General features: G+C 35.6%; 1 protein-coding gene across 1 annotated transcript in view; it reads left to right on the forward strand.

Moving 5' to 3' along the window:
* LOC118190290 (uncharacterized) overlaps window positions 1-24,669 on the forward strand; it is a 162,294-nt gene that overhangs the window by 16,239 nt on the left and 121,386 nt on the right. The window contains exon 2 of the mRNA XM_085827770.1: window positions 22,338-22,492. Coding sequence (XP_085683896.1) covers window positions 22,342-22,492 — 151 coding nt within the window. The 5' untranslated portion in view covers window positions 22,338-22,341. The remainder of the gene's footprint in view (window positions 1-22,337; window positions 22,493-24,669) is intronic.

Here is a 24,669-nt window from a genome sequence, read left to right on the forward strand (position 1 = left end):
AAACGAGAACACCGCCACCTCCATACCTGTCCCTTTCAGTGACGTTCGAGGGATGGTTGCTGCTTCCCCGCTGTTTCCAAATGAGTATGCGATGAGAATCGCTACTCAGACTGAATCTGCTCTCATTTGCTGTAAAGAGTATTCGTTCCCATTCATTGTCTCTCCAATTCCGGTGTTCCCGGCACCATAGAGAACGCCTTCTCCGATGGGCAGGCGTTAGAGGTACACACCGTACAGGGCGTCGTGCAAACAGACCACCACCGTGCAGTCTTCTGGCCACGGTAAAACGCGATATCGGTTGTTCAGTCGGCTGTGTCGTGTGTCTAGCGATTTCTCCCGTTGTCTGCCGCCTGTTTCTTCTGGCCTGTAAGGCAATATACCGGTCATCTGCGGGTGTGGTTCCTCGTGGACGACCACTACTAAACCCCCGGATAGCTGTTCCTGTAGTTTGAAATTGTCTCCAAAGTCGTGAAACGATGCTGTGAGCAATTCCGAACTCTGCAGCCACACTTGTCACACTGCGGCCTTCCTCCAACTTCCCAATGATTCGACCTCGGGTAAAAGCATCCAGATGTCTTCTAACAGATTGATTATTTGCCATTTCTCGCTGAGGCAGCAACTCGGTGTGATTTTAACTGCTATACGGCGTGCAATCTCTTTGCCAGAAATACTGATCTTACACCGACAACATGCTTTATACTACTCAGACACTCCCCCATTACGTCTACCTGCATATCTACGCATGTGCTACCGTACATCACCTTACTTAATCTCCTGATTGGTCTTTCTGTCCTATCTGCCTCTTCGTTCAGCTGATATGCTAATTTTTCGACTTCGTCCTTAATTTTTGCACACCAGTGTATATAAGACCGGAGAGAGCAGATGCTCTCGGTTTTTAGCTCAGATTTGACTTCGGTGTATTGAAATCTCCGTGAGAGCTTCTCCTTTTCGATGCACTTTGCACTGCGTTATGTTTAATGTTCTTAGTAGTTTGAAGTGTAATTACTGATTGTGCTTCGTGATACTGAGAGGAGTTGCACAATTGCCTTTGTGGAAAGTTCCAGAACTGTAAAGTGCTTATTTTGGAGAAATAAATTTTATCAAGCTGTTAGGTTCTGTGTGAATTCACTAACATGTACCCACGCAACAGTATGATAGAAATTCATAACGCATTTAAAATTATTTCACGCTTAACTAAAGCTGTCATAAAAATTTAAGAAGAGATCAAAATTATTTTTCGAATTTTTGAAATCATTATTGCACATAGGATTCATAAGAGTTGAGAATATGCATGTGAATTAAGACACAAATGATGGATAAAAATGGTTTGCTACTTTTATTCGATAGCCGCGCACATTACAGAAAGTCCAAAATCTGGTAGGTTGCTTTTGAGTCTGAAATTTGTTTAAAAAAGACCTTGGTCCCCTTCCCCATATTAATGTACGTAAGCATACTAACAGCCCAGTATAGTGAGTTAAATTCCATTTGGTTCGTTGCCAAAAATGGTACAAAGTGAGAATATAAATGAGTTTTATATCCGACCTTGGTGAAGGCAATCTTCATCGTCGTGGTCAGGAATACAAAATCTGCGCTCTGAAAAATAAACAGATTTAACTACGAGATCGTCAATTAAATCTTTTGCAAAAAAATAAGGTCTTGTCAGAAAAATAATATCAAATAAGATATATTTTGAGGAGAAGATTTTGTTATGTTTTTATGTAAGGTTTTTTTTTTTGTCTCTAGAGAATCTTTTCAGTTTATGAATTCCTGAATTGAATTTTATGTCTAGGGTGGTTGTAATATTTTGTTGGAAAGAACTAAAATGGAATTAAACTAACTAATCTTTGTCGCCGTAATGCCAAACGTCACTCAGGTCGTTTTATGCTGTCATTCCGTATTTCTTATAATAAATAACTTATTTACATATTGAAAATTGCAGTAAACGAGAAACTTTGTGTTGTACAACATGAAAATTTGTTCAACACTCAAACGTATTTTCGTATTAAATATTAACATAGTTTCATAAGAATAATAAAGGGCACAGTAAGAAAATATACATACTTAATGAAAAATAGCAGAATTTCTTGAATTTTCAAGAATTGTTTTAAAGTACATAAGATTAAAACCTGCTTTAACGGGAAGAATTTATTGTGACGGCTTTAGTTGATTAGCAATTAATAGCAATAAGCTAGTAATTAGTATATTTGATGGAAAGGCATATGATTTTAAATTCGTCTGATTATTCTGTTTTGGTAAAAACTATCTTAATTTTTGCAAAAGCTGCCTAATGTAGTTCATGTAACTTTCAGCCATTCTAGCTGTTTTCAGGGATGCATAAATCCCTGAATATCGTATAAGATATTTCTTTATTTTAAGATAGTAATATATATTAAAACATGTATATTGATTATTTCATTTAGCTGGATACAGGTAAGCACCAGACGGCCTTTTTGTCTGCTAAGGGGGGATGTCGTGGTTGAAAACTGTCTAAGGAAAATTTGTTCGTGTGTATGCTACATACGAGGAAAACCAGTCAGGATTCGAAACTGAGTATTCGGTGGCCTTGGCTAGTTTTGTACTGATAGATTATACTGACTAAGTAGAATTCAGCTCATTATTGTCCGAGTTATAACAACTGAAAGTTGCCTAAAATCTTCGAAAACTTTTGATTAAAAATTCAGTGATTTAAATGCTTTGCGTTCCCACTCTGCAAAGCATAATATATAGTATATGTTTCAAATTTAATCAGAAAAAATAAAAAAAAATTGTGTTGCCACTCGGGAAAACGCAATTATAATAATTCGTCTTGGATTTAGTAAACACACTCGGTTATTTAAGAGAAATGTTTAGCCACTGCTCAAATTAAAGTATTTTAAAATATGTTTTCGTTCAGCAAAACATAAAATATTTAATTTTTCGATGAAATTAATTACGCCACTAAAATGAAAATCGGTCGCTCGATCTATACCTCAAGCACTAAAGAAAAAGATAGCACGAGCTTCAGAAACAAACGAGCAACGGAAAGCAAGATGGGAGACGTTTGAGTACGTACTACTCAAGCCTGTTCGTATGAAACAAACGAGCAACGGGAAGCACAGACTGAGAAACATTCCAGTATGCACTTCTCAGGCCCGCTCGTCGGATGCAGATGAGCAATTAGAAGCAAGACTGGAAAACGATGGAGTACGGCTTTCTCGATCCAGACGAACATTATACGCTGATTTAAATCTTTGTGCATTCCATTACGATGCTAATTATGATTAGTCTTCATCCGGTCGTGGGATAGATGGATAAATTTTGCATGTATTGAAGAGCCCTCAAATTTAAGAATGAAGCACCCGAAATGTGTTGCGCGGGTAGAAAATAGAAAATCCCGGCATTAAGTTCATAACTCGAACCATTAACCAGTTTTGGTATCAGGTAACACAAGCCAATCAAAACATGCAAAATACATATAGAGAAAAAATTCCATTAATTGAATTAAAACACAAGCACTTTCTTTTAAGTAGCATCGCAACGCATGCCGGGTAACAGCTAGTGTATGATAAAGTATTGTATCGATAGCTCTGTTGTGACGGCAAGTGATTGGTTATACCACTGAAATTCAAAAGATTTTTCTGTTTTCAAATGAAATAAAATTGTTGATAAAAGTTTATAAAATTGCGTACTTTTGGCGTTATGGGCTTAATTCTGTGGTGGGAAATGTTAATCGGAAACCTCATATCCGGGAAAGTAAGAGTACTTCTTATTAGTTTTATTTCGGAACTTTAAAAGCCAGTGTTCTAGCCATAAATGTCCTTATGATGAGACTTCGTATTAGAGTTCTATTGTAATTTCACCATAATGATTTTAATTTACTTTACAACTGCCACGATAGATGTAGAAGTTCATTCAGTCTGGCTACTAACATTGATGAGTGCGGCTTTGAATCCCAGAGGAGTATGGACGTTTGTGATTGTAAATCGCTGCGGAAAGGAATATTTAAAGTTCATCGATCTGAAAAACCTATCGGGAACCTTGGTGGCGTGGAAACAATTTTCTTTGCCTGTTTGTTTTAATTATCAGACAATATAGAATATTGTACGAGATAAGCCTCAGACTTATTTTCGAAATTTGTAGCGGTAACATCCTCGATATTCTTAAATGAGAAGAGTGCTAAGTTATGAAAATTTCGATATTTTCATTAACACTGTATTTATTTAGCATTTAATCTTCTTAGCCGCCACTTCTTGATTCAGGTATTGATCCTGAATTCTGATTTAACAAATCGTTTAATCATTGCGTGAATGCAAGCAAGAGTAGAAGTGCAAAAATGTTAGGGATCCCTTTTGTAGCAAAAACAGTACAAAATTCTTTCTCGGTTGAAGTTATGGTCGTACTGTTACTAAAAAATGTATAGCAATCTATGTACGTGATTGTTGTTTGTGGTGTCCAATAGTGAATTTCTTAGTTTGTAATTCACTCCTGTGATGCAAAATTATAAATACAGTAATTCATATCGTGTATACATTTTTTTTAAATTATAAACAATTACCATAGTGAAAAATTAACAGGGAAACTGACTAGTAAAAACAATTACGAGGCTTGTGAACGGCAGTTTCAGATCCTGAATACTATTCAGATTTGGAATTTGAACGTTTGTCTTTTGACTACAAGATTACTTTCTAACTTCCTTACCTTAATACTTTCAGATGCGTGAAAAATAAAACCGTACTTTACAATATTAATATCTATAGCTGCATGTAAATTAATTGCAGTCATGTGTCTACTCTTTTAACTTTTTAAAACATTTTCTTTGCAGCTTGTGGTAGTAATATGGGAAAAAAAAAAAAAAAAAAAAAAAAAGGACTTTTTGCCGAGGAAACATATTAATATGGAGGTTATTCATGTTATTACTTAATAATTGAATGCTAGGAGGAAAAGTTTCTCCAGTAATCTAGTGACCTTTTTTTTTTTTTTTTTTTTTTTTTTTTTTTTTATGAGCGTTTTTGCTGGATGTGAATAAAACTGGTCTTTTTTGAAAATTTTGAGTTAAACACTTCTTCGATTAGGATGAGTTCTGAGCGTTTAACAGTTTTGTAGATTAGGAGTCGAAAGTACAAAGATACAAATTTTTAGAGTCTCGAATCTTACAAAGTTCGTAAGATGTAAAGATCCCAAAGATCCATGCCCACTTTCATTTACAATAGAGAGGAATGAAACTGCTCTCTTAGGTAAAATGTACATCTTCGCTTCCCCTTCTCCCGAATCTCTTTTTTCATTTCGAAATAGAAGCGCAGGAAAATATATTTGCTCTTCCTTATCATTTAATCGTAACATTTATTTACTTTTGTATTAATAATGACAAAGTACCCTACAAAGATTGGTTGGTTGGTTGGTTAATTGATTCAAACAAGCGCACCCGAGCCTTCAGAGACAAAAGAAATAAAAAGATTTCATTGTAATAGATTTTTCTGAGATTGCTAAATTAAGAGATGATTGCATGCTTTTTAACTGTGAAACAGGTTTGGGAGCAATTCTTCAACACCTGCTCTTTACAACTATGCGATAAGACGGTACTGTCATTTTATTGTTAGTTTGGAATTAATGCTCTGCAGTGTTATTTAAACACTTTTCCGTGTATTTTAATTTGCTTATTCGTTCGATAAATATTAAGCTATTTAAGCAAAGGAGATTTATTTAATTGCTTTTTATGACCGGAATGCTAATTAACTCTGCGAAAAGAGAAAAAAAAAAAAAAAAAAAAAAAAAAAAAACACGATAAATATGTAAGAATTTTTAACATTAACAGTTTTGATTCATGGTTTATGATCAGAAGAATTTTTAAATGTATATGACAGTAAATCAAATTGGAAAAGAAAAAAAAAAAATTTTATTTGGATTTTATTCTTGCAGATTACGGCAAACAGGAAGAAAGTTTCAAATATTTAATGCAAGACGGTAACTTTCAAACCAGACGGAAGTCTCTCTTTCAGAATCGGAAATCTCAGTCCTTTAGAACAGTGACATACGACCGGCGACCTCCCTGTGCATGCGGTCATGTACCCATGTAATATTTTTGGTTGAAAATGTATTTGTGCACTAATGTATAAACTAAAGTATTAATAAAAATCAACCAAATTAAAGAGATTTTATTTTAAATCTGTCGAAAATAGCAAATTCTGCCTGATCAGTTAAAATGTTTTGATTTAATATGTTCAGATAAATAATATTGCAGTCATTGCGTTATAAGCATAATATAAATTTTTAATTTTGGTTACATTTAGGGCAAAACTTATTCATCATGTTTTAGAAAACTTGTTTATTTTATAATATACTAATTTAGGCTAATATAATTTATAATAATTTATTTTATATTTTAAAGCTTAGAATTGAAAAAATAACAAAAAGTGTCAAAAAGTATGAGAGAATCGGACTTCAAAATATCCAGAAAAATTAGTCTCAAACTTTGTGGCAAAAAATTGTTAAAAAATTCTTTTGTAGCAAAACCCAAAATGCCCATATAAATTTAATAAGTATTACTGAATTCATTCACAAGGCTCGGACCTTAGGGCATTAGGTTTAAAGTTGCCATAATAATCTTGTAACATCTATCATCAGTCATTATCCTGTCTCCCCCCCCCTGCCAGTAAGAACACTGTGCCTACTTCCTCGGGAATTCTTAATCGAGCCTTGATTTTATATTGAAGTAAACACTTCACATTGTAAATGTTTGGATTTTTGGTATTGTTTGGGATTCGACCCTAGACTAGGGGGAGCTAACACGAAAAAAACTGTAGATATCGATACTTATAAAATTTTCTATACAGCACTATGTAACGCTCATTCAAACTTGTAAGACTCATTTAAAAATGTTTTCATTGTTTCAGAGTGGTATTTTATTAGGTTATACTATAAGGTATTTCTCCCACTTCCCTAGCGTGCCTTCGTAGTGTAACGGTAGCACGCTGGGCCGGTATTCCAGACGTCCGTGGTTCGATTCCCGGCGAAAGCGGTTGCTTATTTTTCATCTTTTCTGCTTCCAATTAACCTAATGACTCCTACAATACGTGTGCGCATGCTTGAGTGAAATATTCCAAAAAATTTTTTTGATAATGGAAACTTTATTCTTTCCCACTTATTTGATTCTGTGATCTCGTAATACATGCAATAAATTTATGACTTTAGTCTTTGCCATTTTTATTTATATATATGTATTGCAAAATATATACCGCAGCAAATTTATTACGATCATTATGGTGGAGAAAACAACAAGTCCTTTTGAGTATCTGGATTTCACCGCTGTTGGAGACAAACATACGAAAACATATTTTAAAAATTGATATTCATTTTTGCTGCTTGGTTTACTCATTTTTATGTTTTTGAATACACGAGATCTTTCCGGAGTAGGCCACCAGTGGTCGAGGAGCAAAGTCGCTAAACACCGGTAATTCGTTTCGGGGTTTGAATCCCTGCAAACGGGCGGGCTGCATGTGCGTTTTCGTGGTTTTTTCCATGTGTAGTGTGCATACGAACCACTTTTTCATAGCATGTCCTCTTCAAAGGCATCCCTTCCCTTAAGGAGATAGCCCCCGAGTGCTTTGTTGTAACCCTTTGATGAAATTGAATATGTGTATAGCTCATACACAAGTTGTAATGTTGCACGCTTCCAACCTGCACGCAACAGTAGTGGTGACTGCTAAGAACTGGAAGGTAGACAAAGTCTTGAGAAGGGTTTAAATCCCTTTTTATTCAACTTTAGAAATTACAAATGCGTGCTCTTGACGCTCACAAACTACGCCGACCCGGTGGTCAAATAAAAATAAGAAACTGAAAAGAGATAATAACAAGTGACTAACTACGAGGCTCTCTAAACGGAACTAACCTCACCGCGTTCTAAGATACCGCTGATAATTCAGCAAACTTCTGAATATTACGTTGGAAGATTAACAAACTGCCGAGGCAAGCACACAGGCCGAAACGCGTGGTTCTTCAATTTCTAACTAGCCACCTCCACGCTCGTGAAGCAAGAAAGCACACCTTCGAACTCGTTTCCCTTCTATTTAACTCAGAATACTTCCGCTGACAATTTGAATCCTTGCGCATTCTACTAAAATTTACATACTCTGGCATTGGCAATTCCAGGGGAAAGTAAGGCTTGACAGGAAAGATAGTTTAAACTTAAAATAAATGTTAGTTAAAATAAATATAAACCCTACATTTGCCGCTGCCAGAATTTGGTAAACTTGGAAGCAGGTCCTAGAAACGACCTGTTGAAAAGTTTCCACAATTCTGAACTAAATTTTAAGAGCCTCGTTTACATTCTGTTATCTCACAAAAGGTAGAATAAATTTCTGTAGATACTTATTTAATTCTCTCTTCTTACAGCAACCTTTCCTGGATTTCAGCAATCAATCTGTTCTCTTCTGGAAGGAATAAGTATCAGTATCTTTCTAAATACATTATAATTTACACTTTCTTGACACTGAATAAGTTTTTGTTTTTGAACGATTTATTTTCCTTAGTTACTGCTTAATTCACATTCATTCAAGTATTCAAACATGAATTTAACTTTACCCTGGCTCTCCACCATGTGTGGTGTCAAACGGGAATATTCGTGTTTTAGTATTGCAACACTTCCCCTAACCACAATGATTTGTTAGAATTCAACGACCAAATAGACACACCTTACTCGACATTCTACAACTCGATGAGCTACTTTAACATTCTTAAAATTCAAGTGTCTTCTTGAGGGTTTTTTCAAAACTTCCGGGATCTGGACCCTCGCTTTCACAGGCCCCCTCTACTCGTTTAAAGCTTTCCTTTCAACTTCTGCCTTCTGGGTACGCGGACGTTTGTTTTCAAATTTCCTTTTTGGACCTTGACCTTCGAGCTTCGATGAGTTAGCTTGAAAGCTCTTTCCCCCATAAGAGCGGTTTGCATTTCTGGTCTGCTCATTTGAAGATTGCCTTCGAATACTTTGAGAATACGATGCCCCTCTAGCTTTTTCCGCTATTCTGCGATTTTGAAACTTCACCGCCAATTCGAAGAGCTCCTGCAATGTGCTTGGGTTTCTAATTTCGAAGTAGTCTTGAACAGCAGGTAACAATCTTGGTAAGATTATTTCAATAATCTCCGCGTCGGGTTTCTTCCCATACAGCATATCCGTCAGCTTAATTTTTCGCAGAATAAAGTCCGTCAACTCTTCTATATCCCGTTGATAAAAACTATATAGTTCGGCTTCTAGCCTTGCTCGATCGTTCACTATGGGGAAGGCCTTTAATAACGATTTTTTGAAATTTTCAAATGTATATGTCTGGCCTCCGAATTCCCCTAATAAAAATTTGCCTATATTCTTCCACCATAGCGCGGCCTGTCCTTTTAGTGCAGATGTGGCGATGGCAACTTTTTGTCTTTCGGGCACAGGGTAGAGCTGGAAGTGATTGTTGAGGCTTTCTAGAAATATCGCCACCGAATTTTTTCCGTCGAAATTGACGTTTGGCTTAATTGACGCTCTCATCGTCTGGACCAGGTATCCAAATCCTTCCAATTGGCTTGCCATTTCTTGTTGTTGTCCAGCAACTTCCATCCAATTTTCGGCCATTTCAGTTAGACAAGTGTTCGGGCGCCAATGTAATGTTGCGTGCTTCCAACCTGCACGCAACAATAGTGGTGACTGCTAAGAACTGGAAGGTAGACAAAGCCTTTAGAAGGGTTTAAATCCCTTTTTATTCAACTTTAGAAATTACAAATGCGTGCTCTTCACGCTCACAAACTACGCCGACCCGGCAGTCAAATAAAAATAAGAAACTGAAAAGAGATAATAACAAGTGACTAACTACGAGGCTCTCTAAACGGAACTAACCTCACCGCGTTCTAAGATACCGCTGATAATTCAGCAAACTTCTGAATATTACGTTGGAAGATTAACAAACTGCCGAGGCAAGCACACAGGCCGAAACGCGTGGTTCTTCAATTTCTAACTAGCCACCTCCACGCTCGTGAAGCAAGAAAGCACACCTTCGAACTCGTTTCCCTTCTATTTAACTCAGAATACTTCCGCTGACAATTTGAATCCTTGCGCGTTCTACTAAAATTTACATACTCTTGCATTGGCAATTCCAGGGGAAAGTAAGGCTTGACAGGAAAGATAGTTTAAACTTAAAATAAATGTTAGTTAAAATAAATATAAACCCTACAAGGTAATAAAATGATTAAAAATCAAGGTCATAGTACCTGTTCACGGCTCATAATCACCCATTGAGAGTTCAAATTAGTACTTGGTTGAGGCGGAATGCATGCTTGAATTCGTCAAGGCAAGGAGTAGTAGAAATTCCTAATGCCATCCTGAGACACATTCTGCCAGGCATTCACCGGATTTCGCTCCAGGTTTGCGATATTTTGTGGTGCCCGAATCTAGCGGCTTATCATGCCCCAGACATGCTCGATGGGTGAAAGGTCTCGATGGGTCTGGTGACCTTGCTGGCCAAGGAAGAGTATCAACCGCACGGAGACAGTCCAGAGATATGCGAGCGGTTTGTGGCTTGGCATTACCTTGTTGGAAAATAATGCCCCAGGATGACGTGCCATGAAGGGTAATGCAGCCGGCCGCAGGATGGTATCAACGTATCATTGAACTGTTTAAGATAAACGGAGGATGACTAAAGATGACCTGCTGTCATAAGAAATAGCGCTCCACACCATCACACCAGGGGTTATGGCTGTATGCATTTGTAAAACAAAGGCTGATTGGGACCGCTGGCCCCGTCCTCCCCAGACATGAACACGGTGGTCATCTGCTTCAAGAGTGCAGCAGGATTCATCGCTGAACACTATACGATGCCAGTCTGATGGCAGCCATGATGATCGGCTGCGACATCATTCCAGACGACTCCGCCGATGTTGTGGCGGTCAAAGGCAAACGTCTTAAAGACGTCTGTGAGCGTAACCCTGCCTCAGACAAGCGCCATGAGATGGTGAACGGTAGCACGGGGGAGCTATGCACATGGCTATAGGTGCTTTGAATACTAGTCGACAATGATACCGTTGGGGTGGTTCGGGCCTGGTGAACAATTATTCTATCTTGCCTTGTGTTTGTGCTCCTTGGCCTTCCAGAGCCTTCATTTCATCGGCAATTTCCTTGTAGCAACCATTGCTGCTAACATCTTTGCACATCTTTGTACCGCAGCTGCAGGTGGAATGTACAGTGTACTCTGTCTGTAAGCTGCAGGTGTCAGCCTATTGCACGGTATGACCACACAGCTTTACGCAACTTTACAATGCGACCACGTTCGAAGTCTTTTAGTTATCTGTGAGGTCTTCGATACCGTCGTAATGGCATATTTAGTTGCTTCTTTACGGAATTACAATGGCACAGCAACAAAAAAATATAAATTTTTAGCCTCTGTTACTGGTTTTATACTTTGCGAATTGCGCACTAGAAATGCGCGCTATGATCGCAATTCCTGTTCATTTGCCTTGAAACTTTGATCACTTGCATGATCGATCAAGATGTTTTTGCGTACCAAACTTCGTCACTATCGCAAAAATTCTTGGTGTTCCGAGGGTTTTTTTTTTTTTTTTTTTTTTCGAAAGAGTGTATATGAAAACTTGAAATCACTCCGGAATATTACGAGTCCATTTTGAATAGCTCGGGAACTGATCGTGCAATTTTGGTACAATTTGGCGTAAGTGCATTCTAATTCTCCGCCAAATTCATGAATTTTATGAATAGACGGCATATTTCTGAACGGACATATTTGAAAATTCACAAAGTCACTGTGCTGTACAGCTACTCAGTTGATGATGAGGTACTCTTGAGCACCTGTACTACAACTAGTGTTGTATTCGCAATCACAGGGAATGCATCAGCAAATTTTTAACCTGGCCTTCATTCATGTGTAGAAAGTATTCCTATAATTAAGAAGACATATAAAAATGTGTTGCAGTGAGTAAAACCCAAACAAAATTACTGTTCTGCTTAATGTAAGGTGCACAGTCACAACATTTAGATCAGCAAATTTCTAGCATGGACATTTATCAGTGGAAACTATTCCAACAATTATACAAATATTCAAAGAAGTGTTGTAGGCGGTGAAGCCCAAATAAAACCTCAGGAACCGCAGGAATATAATGCAGAAACTTATTCAGTGATGCGCCACTTTCGATTGAATAGTCGTAAGGCGGAATGAGTATTCACAAATGTGCAGTGAAGTCTATTCCCATTCTCCGCCAAATAATGATACACGAAGACCAGTTTTCAAGATATTCAGAGTGGCTGGATATTTTCCATCGGAACTTATGGACATAAATATCTAGACCAAACTATATTTTCAGTACAAGGAATAAGAATTTTATGTCATTCAAACAAAATATTCACCCGTAATTAACATCCATAGTATTATAATCCGTAATTAGCATACATCAACGTTATTGTAATTTTTTAACCCTTTCCGGCCCGCTACCTTTTAAAGTCGGAGTTTTGATTAAAAAAAAAAAAAAAAAAAAAAAATAGGCAGTCTAATTAGGCCTAGAGGAGTACACGAGTAAAATTTTGTGAAGATAACACTTATCGTTTTAATTCTGCGGGTGTGCCCAAAGTGGCACACTAATTGAATAGAGCTTCCAAAAGAGTGCTGAAACGAGCATTGTTGTCAATGAACTGACCGATGAGATGCGGAGAAACAAAGAATACAGACTCTCAGTTGTCCTAGATTATCGGTGAGCCCGGTCTGGGCACACCTAAGGGTTCGCCGTTTGATTTTAGGCAAGATTTCAAGGTAAAAATTTTAAACTAAGATACAATCAGGAGGTTAGCATACAGCCAAAAAATAACATAGAAATTTCTTTTCAAACAATTCCTTTTATACCCTAAAAAAATCTAGAAGGTTTCTTTGAAAAAAGAGGGTCTAAAAAACTTAACATGGCTAAAATATATGGACTGGTTTTGTTGAGCTGCCATCTATTATAAATAAAGAAGGTTCAGAGTAACCTATAAAACCTTTTTCATTCAATTTTTCTGTGCGTACAGAAGGATATTTTTAGGTGTGTCCAGACCGGACACACTGTGCCGCAAAGGATTAAACATATCCTTGTGTGCATCTGACAAACTATTATCTTCACGTTCTTGGTATAGAGCAGCGTTCTCAACCTTTTGACTAACGTGTACCATCTAAATAAAAATTGAAAACCTTTAGTGCCACCAGTACAAAGTGCTACTACCACCACCACCACTCTTGAACTAAGCTCAGATCGCATAAATTTACGAATATTAGATAGAAAACCACAATCCGGATGCTGGGATTTTAATTTTTGAATTTAATAATTAAAAATACTTTGCTTCTTTGCGTACCACCTACTTTTCTCTTGCGTACCACCGGTTGAGAACCCCTGGTATAGAGTATAGCGCAGATATTTATCATCTTTATGGTGTTCGGTTATTTTATGATAAACTTTCTTTGAAAGTTGTGTTTATCTTTTGTCTTATCTTCGTTTTTTTCCTAATCGATATAGCTTGATAAAGTAAAACAGATATTTGAGAAGAATAGCATTCGTTAAAGAAATGATTTATTATTTGAACAAGTTTCACTGTCTGCAATGCAATATAAAGCTTGATAAAGTTCCGAAATGTCACAGTTTTCTGAAATAGTATGATGGATGCATATCCTTTTTCTAAGAAAATGGAATGCTTTCTTCCTACTATATTAGTTTTAAATTTTTACCTTGAAATAATTTAAATTTAATATAGAAAAATACACAACCCTATATATATATATATGTTCTCAGTCTCTTAACTGGCTCTCTGAGCTTAGTTTTTTTATTCTTATGTATTAGTAACTTGTGTATTTTTTGCTTTAAAAGTAATTGAATTATGTGGTTTTTATGCCTTTAGTTAATCTGCATGCAGTAGTTGAAGAATTGTCAGCACTGTAAAAGTGGCGAGTTAAGCCTTACGAACGGTCATTTGAAACTCAGTAGAAAATAGTGAATTAAGTCTAAAATGTTTTTTGCCGAGTTGGACCAAAAGTAACCTTTCGGTTTGGCGTACCGAAAAATCTGCCTTCTTGCCTGCTGGCCGAATTGCTTGTTTTTGTATAGAAACTCTAATTTTTAATTGTAAAAATCGTTTGTTTAACATTATTTGATGTTTTATGTTTTTCTGTATTTTACAATTTTTGATTAAGATGTTTTGAGTTTTTATGTATTTTTGCTTTGCCGCGAAGTGAGAACTGAATTAATTGAATGAAAAATATATGTATAAGAAATTAGAGGAAATACGTTTGCAAAAAGCGTGTAAATTTAATAGGCCATGCAAGGAAATCTTATGGTGTCCACATCAGATTTTTTATTTATTATTGTTAGATTTAAGTCTGGAAGGTTAATTATACAGGAAGATTAAAAAATATCTAGTAAAAATGTAAAAGCAAGCAAAAGGTACCGGAATTAGGCAGATTTTCTAATGGAATTGATGGACCAAAATGGCGAGTTGAGACCTTACAGGGCGTTGTTAAGCGATAGATAAAAACGTTCTCCTGGGCTAAGTCGTCATTCCGCATGTGGATTTCATGCATCATTAGACGAACGCGGAGCTTGCTGATATGCATTTTGCGTATGCTGTTTCGGATGAAAATGAGTTCTTAAAGGAAGTACTTGAGAAACGTAACCTGTACCTTTATATATATATATATATATATATATATATATATCTTGCAATGTTTGATCCTTTTTTAACTATAATATTGTAATACATTACCACATTCCGTTGCCGTGTTGTTACCACATCCATTTAGCAGTTAGAAAGTCTGTGGCTCGAATCCCGGCGAGGATGCAATTGTTTTTCTTACTTTTCTCAATCCTGAAAAACCTGGTAATCTTTAATGCGATATCTGAGGTATTTAATTTAATGTCACTGGCTTTACATCTCTTTTCATCGTTTAGTTTCCTTTTTATTTTCAACAGGGTCTGAAATCCCAATAGTTTCTGACCTCCATAATTCACCAACTGATAAGTTTTTCACCTGTAAAGTTGTTGTTAAAGAGTAATTATCCGATTTGTAAATTGTAACATTACAAAGCGGGTCATTACTCTTCTCAGTTTGAGAAATACTACATTTTGCGATCAAAACATTTACTAAGCGAGTATTTAGCAAATACAAGCCACAGTTCTATATCAGACTGCTCTGTAAAAATAATTCCAGTTACATTGGCTTCCAATTATAAATTAATTTCTGTCTCCGTCAATTTCAGATCTAATAAATTCTCTTCTTTTATAATTCATTCAAAACGCTTGTATCAGTGACTTTGACCACAGCGACGCAAATTTTTCGTTTAAAAAGTTCTTGCAATTGAAAGAGGGAAGATTCCTACTTCAGACCTACAGAAGCAACATTCTTCGTGACCGTACTCAATAGATCTCGCATGTAAAAAAATTTGATCAAGCAATAAATTTTCTTCTTTTAAATGTCCATGGCGTTGATTGATCGCCACCGGGTAATTCACTGCCATATCTTTGAATCTTTCCACAATTCTCGCTGCTTTTGAATTCGGGATTACCGCTTGAAGCAAATACTGGAATTTTTCCTCTTCAGGAAATGCTCTCATCTTCATGAATCTTGGAAAACTGACTCCAAAAGGTAAAATAATCTCTTACATCTTACCTAAATTTATTCAGTTTGGCAACTTCCTTTTTTTCGGAAATTTTTACAGGTGATTTAACAGTTGATATGGTTTACTTGCATGATAATTGATCATTTCTGGAGCACAGTTCCGAAAATTTATCGCGGTGAGTTTAAGCAGATTCAAAATCTTCAAATTCTTTTTCATTATCTTTACCTTTTAAAATACTATAAGACAACTCTTTTTGGCGTTCTTCTAAACGCGCAAATTTATCCTTTAGCTGAGATTCCGAAACTGAAGGTGCTCTCAAATAGAGAACCTTCTGTAAGTAACTCATCTTCTATTTTGTTCACACACGTTGTAAACATTATTCTCAATGGTTTGCGTTGGATTTTTAAACGTGTCACATCCATTATCTCGTATTAATTACTATCCCTAGTTACCGAGATCGTCCCATGTTGTGCGCCAAAATATTTTATATTGCGCGTCTCGCAGTGAAGGCTAGTTCTCAAAGCGAGACACAATAAGCAACGTCTACCCGACGTTACCTCGGTAACTCGTAAAATGAAGAGAAAGTATGTCATATAACAAAACACAGTTCAATTACATGGAAACTTACATTGAACATATAAATAACTTCTAACTATATCTAGTTGTCTATATATATTTCTGATTATATATATAGCCTGTCTACGATCATAAGAATTCAAACGTGTCAGTTGATCACGCGACATCGGAGTGAAATGATGCCGTTCGCAACAATTAGCCTATCTCTCAAACTTGGAGCTTTCTGTGTTTGTATTGTTTACTGTGTGATTTCGCTATTCGAAATTCGTAAATTAAGCCGTTTCAAGCAAAGAGTAGTTTTTGTCTTTCCCAAAGTGTTTGGTATAATTTTTTGTGTGTTTTATCCTTATAAATACTTGCGTAAGATTTTAGTAATAATACAGTTTGCGAATCATCCAAAGTTTGATATAGTTCATATTATAAACAATTCTGTAATTATTCTGGTAATAATGTTGCTTTTTTAAGTCATAAAAATTTTAATAAACGATGTTTGCGATATATGTATTGATCAACGGTCTTGGTGTTGTCAAGAGTTTCATTGTGATAATAATTTTTTTCATCTTTGGAAGATTCTGGATTATTAAGATTATGACAAAGATTACGAGGGTTACCTACCTGAGGTAAGGGATGCCTTCCTTGGAAGTTTTGAAGAGAAATTGAGAATACTTCGAAAACTTCCATACGGCCAGTACATTCGGGGGCCATATGAACGCGGATAGGACTACCAGTCTTAGATACTGGATCGAAGCCTCGTGGTCGCTGGAAGCGTGTTTTGGGGGTTATGGCCAGCTAGCGAATTGGAATAACATCTTCTAAACTGTTATATTTCGAAACATTGTTGGCAGGAGACATAGCCTATATTATTGTCATAATTTAGAAAAAAGACGGATCCCGCTATAAAACTCTTTCTACTACTACTAAGAATTATTCTAATTTATTAGAACATCCTTATGTGTATTATAAGCTTTTTCTGGTTAACTTAAAGCAATTAAACAGATTACTCCATGTACATAAATATGCTATATATTTTATGTAAAGACATTAATTGCAATGCCTCTTGTATACACAGTTTTATATCTAGCTTATTTTGGTTAAAAATCGTGGTTTTTTAAAACTATTCTATTGGCAAAACATGTTGTTCTTATTAGCTACAATTGATCAGATTCAGAGTATTTGTTAAAGTAATTGTAAATATTGATTTAATTTTTTGTTCATTGTTCAGTGATGTCCAGTTCATTGGCCAGTGTCCATATTATGAAACATATATTCAAAAAACGTATATTTTTTAATAATTTTTTTGTGTCTATCTTTCATTTGGTCTTGGTACGTTCTAATTCCAAAACTATTTACAAAAATAGTCATTCGTAAGATTTGAGTTCTGATACTCTGCCAAAAAATTTCGAAGTTCATAATTTGAAACTATATACAGTCGCTCAAACAATTGAGGATACATCTTACTTTTACTTGATAAATCCAACTTTCAATCGAAATAACACATTAACTAGAAGTGCAAACGTACTTTTATTCTCAGACATAACAAAAGGTTTAATTAACAGTAAAAATAAAGAAAAATCAACGACAAAATTCTAAAATAAAAATTTTCAGAGGCATTTCAAATAAACATAAGCAGATTTTTACCTAAAAAAATTGAGGATACACCAATGAAATTTTTGTTTAACTACCACTAGATTTTTTTTTTTTTCTGCTTGATACTATCATAATCTAAGTTTGGGCAATTTTATCTTAAACTTTTTCGACTGTTATTTTTGTCTTTTGAAGTTGGTTATGTGAATTTAAAGTCGCAAGTTTAAATAGAAAATGGCTCCTCGGAGAGAGACCAGTATTGATGTAAGAAAATTTATTAAGGTTATTTAAGAAAGGAAAATATTATCGTGAAATAGCTGAAATTGTCGGTAGAAGCCACTCGCGTGTACAGAAAATCATTGGAAGATTTAAAAGCGATGGATTAATTGAAAATAAAAGTGGAAGAGGAAGGAAAAGTATTCTGAGTGATGTAGCCAAAAGGAAAATTTTGAAAGATATCGAGATTGATCCTAAACTAAGTGCAGTCAAACTAGCTGCAGAAACTTCTCGAATAATGTTCAGAAGTATAAGTGCTGAAACTGTGAGAAATGTGATTAGACATGCTGGATACAGCAGTCGAATAGCTAGAAAGAAACCATTTATAAGCTTACAAAATCAGACAAAGCGTTTGGAGTTTGTAAAAACTTATCAATTGAAGACAGATAACTTTTGGAAGAAAGTTATATTTAGTGATGAAAGTAAATTCAACATTTTTGGAAGTGATGGTCATCGCAACGTTTGGAGAAAGCCGAACACCGGTTTGGATCCAAAAAATTTACGTCCTACAGTTAAACATGGTGGTGGCTTCGTCATGGTTTGGGGTTGTATGGCTTCAAATGGGGTTGGAAATTTAGTTTTTATAGATGGCATATAGGATCATAAGCTTTATATAGATATACTCGAACACAATATTAAAGAAAGTGCAAAAAAATTGGGTTTAGATGGAAATTTTATATTCCAGCACGACAACGACCCCAAACACATGACACATAATGTCAAAATGTGGTGTCTTTTTCATTGTAAATAGCAATTGAAAACACCACCACAGACCCTGACATCAATGTCATAGAAAATTTGTGGGCCACACTCGAAACAGCGGTCCAAAAACACCAAATTAGGAACAAAGCCTATTTAAAGCAAGTGTTACAAGAAGAATGGGATAAATTATCTCCAGATACCACCAAAAAATTGGTCGAATCGGTACCAAGACGTTTGGAGGACATTATAAAAGCCAAAGGACATGCAACCAAATATTGACACTGTCTTTATGTGTAATATATCACAAAAATTTCATTGGTGTATCCTTAATATTTTAGGTAAAGATCTGCCTATGTTTATTTCAAATACTAGTGAAATTTTTAATTTTATATTTTTTTTTTGATTTTCGCTATTTTTACTGCATATTAACCCTTTTGTTACGTGTGAAAATAAAAACACGTTTTCTCTTCTAGCTAATGTGTTATTTCTATTGAAAGTTGAATTTATCAAGTGAAAGTAAGGTGTATCCTCAATTGTTTGAGCGACTGTACGTGAGTGGTGTATAAAGGTGCAGAAATATATTGACCATCGAAAAATTTTCTCACGTATCTTTAGAAAGGAGATTTGAAAGAAAAAAAATCTAATGTTGTAGGGTTTAAGAATTTCAGACTTTTCAGATGAATTATGAGCCATTTGCACATCCTGTATTTTGCTGCAAAATAAAAGTATCTATAAATTTTAAACTATCGAATACTTAAAAAGCCATTTCTGTAAACTTTTAAACATTTTCTTCATTCATTTTTTCTGATTTTGAGGGTCACTCTTTCTGTATATAAACAATGAGATTCAATACCACGCCGGGCAACATTGTACATGATTAAAAAAAAAGTACTGTTTTAGAAACTGTTTATTTTGGTACTTACTTGTTATCCCATCGAACGTGAAAGTTGGCTACCATGGAAGCATTAAAGTTGTCAGAGATCCACCAAATTCTGTCGTTCCTGCAGAATTCTAAGCCGCACTTCTAATATCTTAAAATAAAACATTCGTTAGTCTTTCTGCACAATTCTATCGAATAGCCACTGATGTGCAAATATCCCAACCGCTTCGTTTTTGCTCATCGTAAAAACACTTTCGTCAAATTTTATTAGACCCTCCGATTTTACCGGAAGCTCTATTTAAAGAGCTACGAGTACAAACTTTCCGCTGGTAATTCTTCCAATCCATTACTTTTATCGGCTATTCTTTTTCCTTGTAGAACAGACCTTGCCAGCGACCGAGAGGTAAAGTCGCTAAACATTGGGAGTTCGACCCAGTTCGGTTCTAGCCAAACAAGCTGGCTGCATTGACGTCTTCATGGTTTTCCCCATGTGCATCGCGGATATGAGCCAGTTTCAATTAGGAAGTCCTGCACGAAGGCATCCTTTCCTTTAGGCAGACAGCTATCGTGTATTTTCCCATGACCAAACCAAACCAACCCATTCAACAGATCCTAGTTGTACCATCTGTAATTGACTAAGACTGTAGTCACAAATGTGATATTGTGTAACGTATCGCGAATCAAATGTGGTTACATCAAATAAAAGCGTAGAGGCTGTGTTGGCACTTAATGTTTATCCGTAACTGGCACTAAATGGTCGACGGGATGTTATTTTGAAAACAGCATTTTCTGACTTTTAAAGCAAATTTTATTATTTCAAAACACAATCTGAAATATTAATTAAACGAAATTTATTGTGCAACCTTAGGCGCCAATCTTAAACTGAGAGTCATATGAACGAAAGTTGACCGTTAGCAATTTAAGATATAAATGAAATTATCTGACGTCACATAAATTTAGAGCAGTTTTCTTTTGTCATAGACTGGATTTTATGCAGAATGAAATGAATATTTTAAAAATCTTTGAGATTTTAAAAAAATCTGCCAGAGACGAAGATAATGGATACTTTAACATGTCTGCAAGCCTTTGAATTTCGAGCTATGTAATGATTAATCATAATCAATAATCGATATAATCTACTGATAAAGCATATTAATTTTTGTCGAACATTTGTTAATTAATTAGGAGATTCAATAAATTATAAAAAAATGATTTCACGATTCCTAAAAAAATGTGCCCCGTATCTGATAAAATTCCTAAAAAGAGGACTTCCTCCGTTTGGTTGTAACTTTATTTAAATTTTGCGTACAATAATTTTAAGAATAAGTTCTATTTATGGCCATTTTCATTCATCGCGTTTTCCTTTTACTCCTTTACTTCGATTGTAACTATTTGGGTAAAGATACAAGACTCTTAATGTTTCGGAATTTTTTATCAGTCTGTTGGCAGAGCTCCCACTGTATCCGCCCAAAAATGGCCTGAATAATTAAATGCTAAATGTCTGGGTGTGATAAAAGTTTGTTGCGAATTTCAGTCGCTGTTTAGCTTTCCAGTCTTTGGAGCAATACATGTTGTGCTATTTATCTTTCAGAATATTTTAATATTAAATTATTGTGCTCTCTTTGTTTCCTTTATGCTTGAAAAATGTTCTGTCATGATATCTAATGAACATGAATTGTAATTATTCTGTTTGAATAATATAACGTTCATATTTTTATCAACCACGTCTTTTTAGGTTGGCGAGAATCTTTGCTTGATGCGCATTGAACAAGATTTGGCAATCTATAACAACTCACGTGTTTTACCTTGAGCGTCAATTCGTTAATTTTTACTTTCTTATACGCAATATAAGCTTTTTCTATGCTGGAGAAAATATTTGATGAACAAACATTTATTTGAATATGCAGTTGCTCTGTTGATGTGGCTGACAAAGAAACAAAATCCATTGCTTTACAACTTGAATCACACTGATTATACTGCTGTTACTTATCCTGTACCGACATTTATGGCTCCATACATTGCAATTAATTAATCTGTCGAATAACACTATGAAATTGTTTTCGAGGAGGGGGGAGATACAGATATGTAGGGATTTAATATTAATAGGAAATAAACTAAGTGGATTTTTTATCAAAAAATACATATTGAATTAATATACTTTCTGAAAGTATCTCTTTTCTAGTCGAAAATCAGTTAATAATTCCATTTTATTAACAATGCAAATGTTTTAGACCGCTGAACACCGATAGCAAGATCGGAGTTCAAATCCCGGTGAACTCCGATCTTGCTACCGGTGTTTCGTATGCAGATAGCCTTTGTGTGCTTTGCTGCGTTCAAATAACTATCTAAAAATAGGAAAAGTGAATACAGAAAAGTTAGTCACCATCTTTGAGACTCAATCATGATCTGTAAACATTGTATTATTCTTTCGAATTGTTCTGCCTGTTTTATTTATTTTTTTTTTTATTTTGCTTAAGCCAAACATAATTTTTTACATATATTTGTATCTTCCCTCTTCCCTCTCTTTTCTGTTAACGGTTTTGTAATTCGATATTGGTACTTAAAATCTTGAAAACGATGTTTTACAGACAGCGAAGACTTTTATTCAGTACTTAATTTTGTATAATTTTCTTTCCATAATAAATCTGTTAAACAAGTTGCAGAAATACAAAAGACTCAAATAAGATAGAAGTTATATATAATGAAAAATAACTTCTACTTTTCTTTGCTTTCAGAGGCATGTGGTCTAATGTCCAGGTAGCTGATGGATGTCCAGCACCCAGTTCACGCTCCAAGCATGCCATGTGCGTATCCCAAGCAGGTTTTATATACCTTCTTGGTGGCCGCAGTGCAAATCTTCCACTGAAAGATTTATGGAAGTTTGATCCAGGTAAGTGAGAATTGTATATTATTGTCTCCTTGTCAAGACATAAATTCAAGGAATTGATACTTATTTCTTGATTGAACTTAATAGGATTTGCATTCGTGTTGCTTTTCAAAAACTGATGCAGCGTTAATTTTTGCTTCCTTTTTTATAGTCTAGTGTGGTTCCAGATGGAAGCCTTTTAAGTGTTAAAAGATTATAATTAATATTTAAAGCGAGGACAATGAATGTAAAAAATAAATTAAAAATATTATCCTACGCAATTTTCGGAATCGCAGTGTGCTGGAAGAAGATTGATATAGCATCTGAAAGGCCCACCAGCGGCCGAACTGTAAAATCGCTGAGTACTGATAGTTCCGACCTGGGTTCGATACCAGGCGAACGGGCTCGCTGCATGACCATTTTAGTGGTTTTCCCCATGTGTAACGTGTATACGAGCCAGTTTCCGTTAGAAAGGTCCTTCTCGAAGGCATCTTTTCCCTTACGCAGACAGCTCTAGTGTGCTTTGCATAATCAGTTAAACCAAACCAAAACTAGTTAGCATCTGAAATTGAAGAATATTGTCATTTGTAGAAGGAGAAATTTCGGAAGCTTAAGTTTTTTGCTTTCCCAAATTTCTTATTCTGCAAATGGCAATTTTCTTTGAAGTAAATGAAATACATTCTAGATATGGTAATTTAATACTTCAAATTGGAAAAAAAGCATTATTTTAATTATTTCACTTTTTTTTTTTTTTTTTTTTTTTTGATAAGGACCAATTTATGAAGCTAAATTGAGTCATTTTTATTAATCACGTTTCCTTGGTTAATGAATATTCACTTCCCCTCCTTCCACACACTGTATACAAATCGATTTAAGATAAGACCATGTTTCTTCCCTCACACACACACTTTCTAATCCTTATTTTAATATGGGAAAATATCATTGAGAAAGTTTCAGCACCCCGACTATAAATAAGCATTCTAAATGTGTATTTTAATGAGTTTTAATGCAGTGTGTGAGTATTTATTCATCATTTCGTATCATCGAGAAAAAAATTTCTTATTTGAATGTCTGGTCGTTAAAAAAAAATCGAAGAACTGTTATTCAAGGTATTTATTTACAGAAATATTATGGTGAATTAGACGATTCTTACCGACTGTTAATAATCAAGCATGATGTATGTAAAAACTTGATCCTTTTGTGCAGTTTTCAAACTATAACGTCTACTTTAGTAGCAGGAAAATGTGTGGTAAAATGCGTGCAGTTCTAGCGTTATCAAAATTCATGTAACATCTCCCTTGAAATAGGTAAAAATACTGATTGTTCTGTTAAAGAATACAGCATTCATGTGCTGCCATAAGTTCACAGCATTTAATTTTTAAAAAATGCAGTAAAGTTTCAAATTAGCTCGATGATTTAAGGCTGGATCACTGATCATTTGAATGACATTTGCTGCGTACTACACTGAACGATCAGGATGACCTATGAGAAAGCAGAATTCTCTAGTGCTTTTACTATTCAGTGTGATACTGTGTCTTTGCAAATGCATGAATTTTGAGAGACCACTAGCATCGATACAGAGCAGTCTCCAGACCCCCTGCCCAGTCTTTAATTTTAGAAGCAGAGCGCTTCAATCTGTTCTTTCCCCGCCAGGTACTTATCTCTTTTGAAGAATATTTTTTGCGATCGCATCACAAGTCAGGCCGACTCTTTTTAATTACTGGCAAGAGTAGGGAACACTATCACTTGCTGCAGCATCAAAGTATTATTTGAAAGCAGTGCGGCTCCACTAGTGTTCTAGTGAATAACTGGAAGTTCGACCTCGTCTCGATCCCAGGCGAACGTGTTGGCTGCATGGTTGGCTTTCGCGGTTTTCTCCATGCGCAGCGTGAATAAGAGTCAGTTTCCCTTACAAAGCCCTCCACGAAGACACCCTTCTCTTAGGCAGATAATCCTCGTAATCTCTGCCATGTTCAATTAACCTAAGTATGAAGACAGTGCTGATATCGGAACGGATTAAGTTAGTGACTTCTGTTGGTCGCTTCGCATAATTTTACCTTGAAACTCTTGGGAGCAGAAAGACCCACCAGGGTGCCGAGGGATAAAGTTGCTGAACACTGGTAGTTCGGTCCGGGTTCGAATTCACGCGAACGGATTGGCTGCGTGGTCGTTTTCGTGGTTTACCCCATCTGTAACATGTA

This window comes from Stegodyphus dumicola, chromosome 12 (assembly GCF_044657685.1).
Source record: "Stegodyphus dumicola isolate Sdum_Otavi_A_Nest chromosome 12, ASM4465768v1".
NCBI lineage: Eukaryota > Metazoa > Arthropoda > Arachnida > Araneae > Eresidae > Stegodyphus > Stegodyphus dumicola.